Source organism: Pituophis catenifer, unplaced genomic scaffold (genome assembly GCF_029215685.1).
Source record: "Pituophis catenifer annectens isolate HBS135680 unplaced genomic scaffold, rPitCat1.0.hap2 SCAF_18, whole genome shotgun sequence".
Lineage (NCBI taxonomy): Eukaryota > Metazoa > Chordata > Lepidosauria > Squamata > Colubridae > Pituophis > Pituophis catenifer.
Window position 1 is genome coordinate 3,992,251 of NW_027256898.1, and position 9,362 is coordinate 4,001,612.

Below are 9,362 nucleotides of genomic sequence, written 5' to 3' on the forward strand. Positions count from 1 at the left end.
TTGTGCGCTGAAGAACAAGAGGGTAGAGGCTGATGACGTATTTATTTTGTCCTAGGTTAATGCATATATATATATATATATCGTATCATTGGCTTTTCTTATTTCTTATAAAGAGAGCTTTGGGTGCGGTTTCCGTGCGGTTCCATTTTTGCAGAGAAATGACTGAAAAAAGTAGGCGGAATTTCAACCGGGAGGAGGGTGGTTGCTTCCACCGCCTGAAAGAAGCGAGCTTCAACAGAATGGACGCTGGGCTCTGCAGTTGGCCACCGGGAGGTTTCGGAATTGAGGGTTGTAGGTGAAAAGATGTTTCTGGAAGCAACCGGCAGCTTTCTGGTCACACTCACACACCATTTTCTCACAGCGGTCCCTTGATTTGACTGCGGAGAGGGAAGACCATGGCTAAGGGCACATATGAGGGCACATATGTTTATATGTGGCCTCATATGTGCTTATATTATATCATAGGGCTTAGACAACTTAGAACTATGCCGACTTCGGTCTGACCTAAGCGTAGTACATAAAATTATCTGCTACAACATTCTACCTGTCAATGACTGCTTCAGCTTCAACCGCAACAATACACGAGCACACAATGGATACAAACTCAAGGTAAACCGCTCCAAACTCGATTGCAGAAAATACGACTTCAGCAACGGAGTGGTCAATGCCTGGAATGCACTACCTGACTCTTCCCCAAACCCCAAAAACTTTAACTGTAGACTGTCTACTGTTGACCTCACCCACATTCCTAAGTGTTCCAATATCTCAGGGGCCGCCCCAAAGAAGAGGGAGTCAAGCTATTCTCCAAAGCACCTGAGGGTAGGACAAGAAGCAATGGGTGGAAACTGATCAAGGAGAGAAGCAACTTAGAACTCAGGAGAAATTTCCTGACGGTTAGAACAATTAATCTGTGGAACCACTGGCCTCCAGAAGTTGTGAATGCTCCAACACTGGAAGTTTTTAAGAAGATGTTGGACAACCATTTATTTATTTATTTATTTGTTTGCTTAAATTTCTATACCGCCCTTCTCCAAATAGGACTCAGGGCGGTGCACAGCCTAAGTAAAAACAAAGCATACAAAATTTAAAAAACAGTATTAAAATAATTAGATATTCTGGCCGTAAATTAAAACAACCCAATTTAAAACCAATTTAAAATTTAGCTGAAGTGGTGCAGGGTTTCCTGCCTAAGCAGAGGGTTGGACTAGAAGACCTCCAAGGTCCCTTCCAACTCTGTTATTCTATTCTATTCTATTCTATTCTATTCTATTCTATTCTATTCTATTCTATTCTATTCTATTCTATTCTATTATTTCTATTCTATTCTGAGGTCTGTAAGGGGCGTGCATAAGCGCACCAGCGTGCCTACCGTCCCTGTCCTACCGTCCCCATTTATTTGTATCCTTATCCTGTATTCATAATCATGTTTATACTTAGATCTGTAATCTTATACGTGCTTGACAAATAAAATAAATAAATAAAATAAAAATAAATAAACAAACCAAAGGTAGATCATCCTCCTGATTTTAGCAGATTAGAATACAGTAGCTGGCATGGTTTACCTCAGGGGTGTCCGACCTTGGCAACTTTAAGACTTGTCGACTTCAACACCCGGCTGGCTGGCTGGCTGGCTGGGAGGAATGCTGGGAGTTGAAATCCACAAATCTTGGGAGTTGCCTGGACACTCCTGGTTTATCTGGGGTTGTTTTTTTTTTTATTATTATTATTTTGCCTTAAAGAAAAGGGTGTATGAAATATGGGATGACATCTCCCCTTGCAGCCCAACGAACGCCACTTACAAAATCTAACCCAAGTGAAAAGTGGCTGTATATATGCACTAAATTGTTTTTTAACAAGCTACCACAGCCTGGGTCCAGGGGTGGGCTTAAATTTTTTTTAGCAAGGGGTTCTCTGCCGGTTGCTGGGTGGGCGTGGCCATGGTGGGTGTGGACTAGTTGGCCACATCCACCATGGGGGGGGTTTGCCCTCCCCAGGCTCCAGAGGCTTTCTTCAAGCATCCGGGAGGGTGAAAACAGCCTCCCCAGGCTCCTGAGGCCCTCTGGAGGCAGGAAACGGTCCTGTTTCTGGCCTTCCCAAACTTCCGGTAGGCCCATTTTTCATCCTCTCTGAGCCTCCGCGCGTGCCCTGCACTTACCTGCATCCAAAACGGGTCATGTGGGGACTCCTGGGAGGGGCAGAGTGGGGTGGGCGGGGCCAGCCAGGAGTGGGATTTGGGGGTTCTCCGAACTGCACAGAATCTTAGCTAGAGGTTCTCCCGAATCCCTGCGAACCCCCAGCAGCCCACCCCTGAATCTGGGTCACAGAAGCCCTAGTAGTCGCACTAAGCCATAAATTGCATCTTGCAAACATTAACAGCCGAGTTCCCACGTTGCACCAAATTTAAATCCAAAGCAATCTGGTCTGCTTAGCTGGATTTTCTCCTCCCCAGTTTTGGTCTTTCATGCAAAATGCTCTTTTTATCCAATTCTCCGGTTCGGTGTCCTCTTTTAACTCACCGCACTTGATTTTATCTCTCTGGGCGTAGAACCGGTAGGCGAGGACTTTGGGGTTGCAGCCGTACATCTCCGCCTTGCTGTAACAACAGTCATGGCTGTGGCAACATCTTTGGGTAGAAAAAGAAAACGCACGTGTGTCAGATCTTACCTGTTGAGTTCAGAAGCGATAATTGAATGAGCATGGCTCAGTCAGGAGCGGCGTGGCCACCAAACGCCTTCGCACAGAATTACGTAACGTCTTCAGTTTTGTTTTCTTAATACGCAGCGCTGAGACTCTAGGTCCACAGCCATTTTGGCCAAGGACCGTAGAATAAATATAATATTCTACTGAAATGGAATAAGAAAAGAATACAGCTCATTCAATGCACCTTTGGTCACACCTCCTCCTCCTCCTCCTCCTTACAGAACAAACTTCTTGCATTGCTCTGCTAAGTCCTGGTATGGTTTAAGGCAGGGGGTCGGTCTCTGGCAACTTTAAGGCTTGTGGACTTCTGTTTATTTCTGCTTCTGTCATTTAAAATAAGCAGTAAAAACGCTTATTTTACTGCAACAGAGAGAGTTGGAAGTCAATGCTTCTTTTTCTTCCTCCTACTCCTTCCTCACTTCTCTTCCCCCTCTTCCTCCCCAATTGCTTTGCGATTGACTTTTGAATTTTTGTATCTTATTTTATCTTATAACTCAGAGGTGGGGTTTCAGCAGGTTCTGACCAGTTCTGCAGAACCGGTAGCGGAAATTTTGAGTAGTTCGGAGAACCGGTAGTAAAAATGCTGACTGGCCCCGGCCCCATCTATTCTCTGCCTCCCGAGTCCCAGCTGATCGGGGGGAAATGGGGATTTTGCAGTAACCTTCCCTTGTTATGCCCACCAAGCCACGCCCACCAAGCCATGCCACACCCATAAGCCACGCCCACAGAACCGGTAGTAAAAAAATTTGAAACCCACCACTGCCGGGTATGGTTTAAGACAGGGGGTCTCTGGCAACTTTAAGGCTTGTGGACTTCTGTTTAGTTCTGTTTCTGTGATTTAAAATAAGCAGTAAAATGCTTATTTTACTGCAACAGAGAGAGTTGGAAGTCAATGCTTCTTTTTCTTCTTCCTAATCTATCGAGGGCCTAGCTCGATGATGGGTTTTGGAACCCCGAGAGGTGGCATGCCGCAAAGAGGGGGCTGCGGGGTTTTTTAAAATTGTCTCTGTTTAATCTTTTAAGGGGTCTGGGGAGGGGGGAGGGGGGTTGGATGGGAATTAGGGTTGTGGGTTTGGGGGATAACCCACCAAGGGGAGGGTCGGGCCTGGCCATGATGCACGGCGGGGGGTGGGGGGGATCTGGGGGTAATGGGGGGGGGGTCAAGTTTGTCCAGACTGTGTTTCCACCATCGGTACTGTGAGTGGGAGGGGTAGATATGGCAGGAGCAGGGGGCCATATCATGTTAAGGGAGCACGCACCCGCTGTCTTCAAGCGGTAGGGTGCTCCGGCTCCCAAAGCTCTACTCGTTTTCCAGGTTGTACAGACCCTCAGGGCCTGGGCCTTCGACTGATGTTGTGCAACGCCAGGTCTGTAGTAAATAAAGCCCCCCTCATTTGTGATCTTGTTCAGGAGGGGGGAGCGGACCTGGCGGGTATTACAGAGACCTGGTTGGGCCCGGAGGGAGGGGTCCCTCTGGTAGAAATGTGCCCACCAGGCTTCCACGCATCAACATCAGTGGGTGTAATCAGAGCTGGAGTGGACTTCTTTGGGGTAACACCCTTCTTTTTTTCTTGAACTCCATCTGCGGTTTTTAGAAACTCCATTCTCACCAGGGATGAAATGCTACCGGCTCGCTCCGGTTCGGGCGAATCGGTAGTGATAAAAACTACCCGTTCAGGCTAACTGGTAGTTAAAAAAAGCTATCGGTTCCTCCGAACCTGTATCCTTTGGGGTTACCCCAAAGAAGTCCACTCCAGCTCTGATTACACCCACTGATTTCTCATTTCTCCCACTCCTTAGGACATTCCACCTGTATTAGGCCACTATTTGAATCTATCTTTTTCGGCATGAAAATCCCGATGCACCCCTGGATTTTAGGCAAAGATGGATACATTCAGCCCGTTGGATGAAAAAAATGGAGGTAGCCCTCACCTGTCGATGGCGTCTACAGGAAGGCCTTGAGTCCCAGGTCCACAGTGGCACCCATAGTTGGTGAAGTTAGCCAGGCCGTAGGTGAGGGTGCTGAGCTGGATCATCTCGTTGAACTGAGGTGGTGTGCTGGTCACAAGAGCCAGTCCTGAAAAAGAGGAATTGTTCATTTTAGGGAAGGAGAAAGGGCTTTGGAAAGAATCCCAAGGCCATAGAGCCTCTCCTCTGCCTTAGTTCAGGGGTTGGCAACCTTGCTCAAAGAGCTGCAAAGGTCCTAACCAGAAGCCCCCCCGCTCAATTCTGGAGCCGACCAGAAATCTGGTTCCCCCACCATAGAGTCTCGTCCTAGAGTGGTGTTCTTTTTCCTCTACCTGCCCTAATCAAAAGCCCTATCAATTGTGGAACCGACAGGCGACAGGGAGCTTCAGCAGAGGGATGAAAGAGCCACATGTGGCTCCAGAGCTGCAGGTTGCCGACCCCTGCCTTAGTTAAAGTTTGCCCGTTTTCCTTTCCCAGCATGCTTCAGGATGACGCTTGAAGCCATGCCCTCACTCCAATTTTGTGCCAATGATAGAGCCAACTCAGAATCAGGGTCACTCTCTCTCCATTCACGGAAGCTTTCTGGGAAGCAATTGGTACCGCCGGTCTAAAAGGGGACATAATTACAACCACAGGAAACACACATTGAGAAAAATCTCTCCACATCTCCTGAAATCACATTTTTAAATAAAAGACACGGTAAAAAGCACCTCCAATTGCACTCTCAAACGAAGAATGGCAGAGGAATTGACTTACCGCAAGCCAAAACCAGCACGGAGATGACAAGAGGCATCATTTCTGCGATGGAGCGATGTAAAACGAACCTGGTTCGGCTGCAGGAGGGCTGGTTTTGTGCAATTTTTCTGGAACCACCTAATCGCCCTTTTATAAGCATCCAAGCAATCAAATCCTTGGACGAAATGACCTGTCCCTCCAGCCACGGTTTGTAATAATTATACCCAAAGACCAAAACAAAACAAAGCTATGGACCATAATTACCAAGCAGGTCTGAAAACACTGGGATAATTTTGTTGGATGGAACCCAAAGGATGAGGGCAGAGTCTTTGTCCAAACATTATTATTATTATTGGCCACTGCTTTTTATTTATTTAAAACCTCAAGGAAAACAACAACTTGAGACAAGGGCTATCTTGGTTTAGTGCAGGGGTCGGCAACCTTAAAGACTCAAAGAGCCACAAAGGTCCTAATCGGAAGCCCCCCGTCAATTCTGGAACTGACTGGAAGTCCGGTTCTCCCACCATAGAATCTCCTCCTAGCGCAGCGTCCTTTTTCCTCTACTTGTTCTAACCGAAAGCCCTGTCAATTGTGGAGCTGACTGGCGACAGGGAGCCGCAGCAGAGGGATGAAAGAGCCACACATAGCTCCAGAGCCACGGGTTGCCTACCCCTGGTTTAGTGAGAGGCAAATCAATATATATTTTTGGTCAATATCATTGGTCAAGCACAGTGATAGTTTGGTATAACTACAAGCCTTTTTTTTTTTTATTTTTAGCTTACGCACATCCTCCATTTATACATCCGTGACCCATATGGAGAACCAATAAGACAGTCTTTCCTTCTCTGGAGTTGAGATCTGCTTTACTAGGCCTTTTGTGAATACCACCTGCCATCTGCCACCATGAAGGGGTTGAGATAATGAATGATTGGGAAAAAATCATTCCCATAAGGTAGAGTGGCCTGGATGAAAAAGACACATCAGGACCCTTTGAGTACGGATTTTGTGTGTGTGTGTGCACTGAGCTATGATTTATCTCTATCTCTATCTATTACTAACATTTTTCATTCATTTCATTTCATTTTCATTTATTGGATTTGTATACCGCCCTACTCCCGAAGGACTCAGGGCAGTGAACAGCCACAGAATAAAACACATAAATACAAAATTTAAAAACAGAATAAAACCGAATTAAACAATTTGGCCGAGACAAATTTAAAACACCCAATAATTTTAAAAACAAATTAAAATTTACATTTTAAAGGGGAAAGATTTAGGCCAGGCCGGCTTGATGGAATAAAAAAGTCTTGAGAGCACGACGGAAGGTGCGCAGATCCGGGATCCTCCGTATCTCTGGGGGGAGCTCATTCCAGGTAGTAGGTGCCCCCACAGAGAAGGCTCTCCCCCTGGGGGCCACCAGTCGACATTGTTTGGCCAATGGCACCCGGAGGAGCCCCTCTCTGTGGGAGCGTACTGGTCGGTGGGAGGCTATTGGTGGTAGCAGGCGGTCCCGTAAATAACCAGGCCCTAAGCCATGGAGCGCTCTAAAGGTGATAACCAAAACCTTGAAGCGCACTCAGAAGACCACCGGGAGCCAGTGCAGCTCGCGCAGGAGAGGTGTTACATGGGAACGCCACGTCGCTCCCATAACCACCCGCGCGGCCGCACTCTGCGCCAGTTGGAGCCTCCGAGTGCTCCTCAAGGGGAGCCCCATGTAGAGAGCGTTGCAATAGTCCAATTTTCCTTGAGTTCTTGCTCCACTTTTAACTGATTTCTGGCTGTTCCATATTATTGAAAGGCCTTCGATAATGGAGGGAACGACTTGCCACCAGAAGTTGCGGGTGCTCTAACACTGAAGCTTCTAAGAAGAGATTGGACAACCATTGGTCTGAAATGGTATAGGGTTTTCTTGGGCAGGGGTTGGACTAAAAGACCTCCAAGGTCCCTTCCTACTCTATTATTCTATTCTAACATGGTTTTCTCCAGTGAAGGTCTACAAGTTAATTCCGGAGTTCAAAAGCAAAGAGGCAACGACATAGAGGGAAGAAAAATAAAGAACAAAATATTATTATCTAGAATAAACGGATGGTTCTTTTATTTATCTATACTTGATGACATGTTCATTACATCGGAAGGATGAACCGGGGAGGTTCATCATGACAGTTTCTTTGTTTTCTCTTCTTGTCCGCTGATTGTCCCCTGGCTCAAGCGTAAACACTGATGGAGAATGAGGTGATCTTAGGGCGTTTATCAGCTGAGATCATGGGCCATTTCTAGTCTCGAGGAACAGAAAACCACCCGCAAAGGCGGCAATTTGGCAATCAGAAGGAAGAGTTTAGTCAGAGGGGAGAAACTGTGGAGGGGACCCAGATGTGAAACAGGCACTTAACATTTTGTCAGGCTAGTTAAGCCACAATGACATGAGAAAGAGTCAGCTTGCCTACTGACATGGGCTGATGTCCCGGAGATGAGGAAATAGTTCTCAAGAACTTCTGTTGGAGAACTGGTTTGATCAAAAGTGGACTTCTTTACAGTACAGACTCCTGTAATCAAAAGCTGTTGGGTTTGACGACATCTTCCATATGAAAGGGGGGGAAATCTGAAATTATTCGTCGTCTTCAGGTGGCAATTTTTAGTAGCCCGGGCAAGTAGGTCATGATCAAGTCATTCCATTAGCAAACCAGGAAAAGAAAAATATGATAGCTTGACCCCAGGTCAAATGCTCAAGGAGGCTGAGCCTTCCAGAGCAGCCAATGGAGTGACTCACCCCGTGGAGTGTTATTGCCCCATTTTTCTTTCGCAGAATGCGCACACGGAAAATTAAAGAAGGTGGGGGAAAAAAGTATAGATATATATATAAAAAAGCATGCCCAGATTTTTCAATGACCTTAGGAGATGACCCCCTTCTCTTCCCATGCAAGTTAAATGATTTGTTTCAGAAGGAACAACGCCTTTTGGAATAAGATGTCCTGGATCAGGAAGTGGGACCAAGTAAATACAATATCTGTGCTCCAGCTAGGAGTTTCAGCCAGGTGGCCTTCTCTGGGACACAGCGTTCCCACTCGTTTTCATGTTCCTTTTCTGCTTTTCTTTTCTTATAGGGACGATGCTGGGATGATGTTTCTCAACCTTAATTTATTGGGAATTCAGTCACTTCCAGGCATGCCTGCTTGCGTTTTAAGTCATCCAGAACGAACCAGTTAAGAGGCTTAAAGCTAAACCCGTTTTCCTATTTCTGTTCTGTCTTTTGGGGAATTCACCGAAGACAGAATGAAGGGCAGAAACCGTGATGTTCAGATGTGCCATCCCCACCCCACCTCGGCAAGCTCTCGAGCGAGATTGGCGAGATTGGCAACATGCGCTGAGTAAGATTCCCATTGACACAAAGGATGAACATGACGATGGAGAAAGGATCATATTCCAGAAATGGGTAGCCATGTTTGATAGCTGGCAGTTCTTGAATGAGTGAGGATGGCGGTGTGGAATTTAAACCTGGCCACCTCTTAATCATTTCACACTGTTTTTTGGGTGATGGCACCTCAAAATCGGAGACTTCGCTCTCCTGTAATCTCCAGGTCTTGTGGTGACTGTTCGCGATAGATGCTTGCTTACATTCTCTGCATTACACTTCTTCCATTCCATCCAGTTAGGAATAAACTCCTCCTCCTCCTCCTCCTCCTCCTCCTCCTTCTCCTCCTCCTCCTCCTCCTCCTCCTCCTCCTCCTCCTCCTCCTCCTCTTCTTCTTCTTCTTCTTCTTCTTCTTCTTCTTCTTCTTCTTCTTCTTCTTCTTCTTCTTCTTCTTCTTCCATATCCGTCATTGGACATTGGCGATCCTGTTGGCGATCCCATTTTTATCAACAGCCGCACAAAAAACTGCTGTTGAGTTTTATCCAAACTGGTCCCTTAGATTTTGGTTGCTAAAATAGAATAGAATAACAGAGTTGGAAGGGACCTTGGA

The 9,362-nt window shown here is 46.4% G+C and overlaps 1 protein-coding gene across 1 annotated transcript; it reads right to left on the reverse strand.

Moving 5' to 3' along the window:
- Positions 1–231: 231 nt before the first annotated feature.
- On the reverse strand, positions 232–5,464 carry LOC139326153 (phospholipase A2 homolog otoconin-22-like). Its single transcript, XM_070956286.1, has 4 exons — positions 5,425–5,464; positions 4,633–4,777; positions 2,517–2,623; positions 232–377 (listed from the first exon to the last, which is right to left on the reverse strand). Exons 1-4 carry the CDS (start codon positions 5,462–5,464, stop codon positions 232–234), a joined length of 438 nt encoding a protein of 145 aa, XP_070812387.1.
- Positions 5,465–9,362: the final 3,898 nt, after the last annotated feature.

Bases quoted from the DNA above. Each gene is read 5' to 3' on its own strand.
- LOC139326153 (XM_070956286.1), bottom strand. From the start codon at position 5,464: ATGATGCCTCTTGTCATCTCCGTGCTGGTTTTGGCTTGCG. The intron at 4,778-5,424 runs GTAAGTCAATTC...CCTCTTTTTCAG, and splicing joins CGTGCTGGTTTTGGCTTGCG to GACTGGCTCTTGTGACCAGC. The intron at 2,624-4,632 runs GTGAGGGCTACC...TTCTACCCAAAG, and splicing joins CCTGTAGACGCCATCGACAG to ATGTTGCCACAGCCATGACT.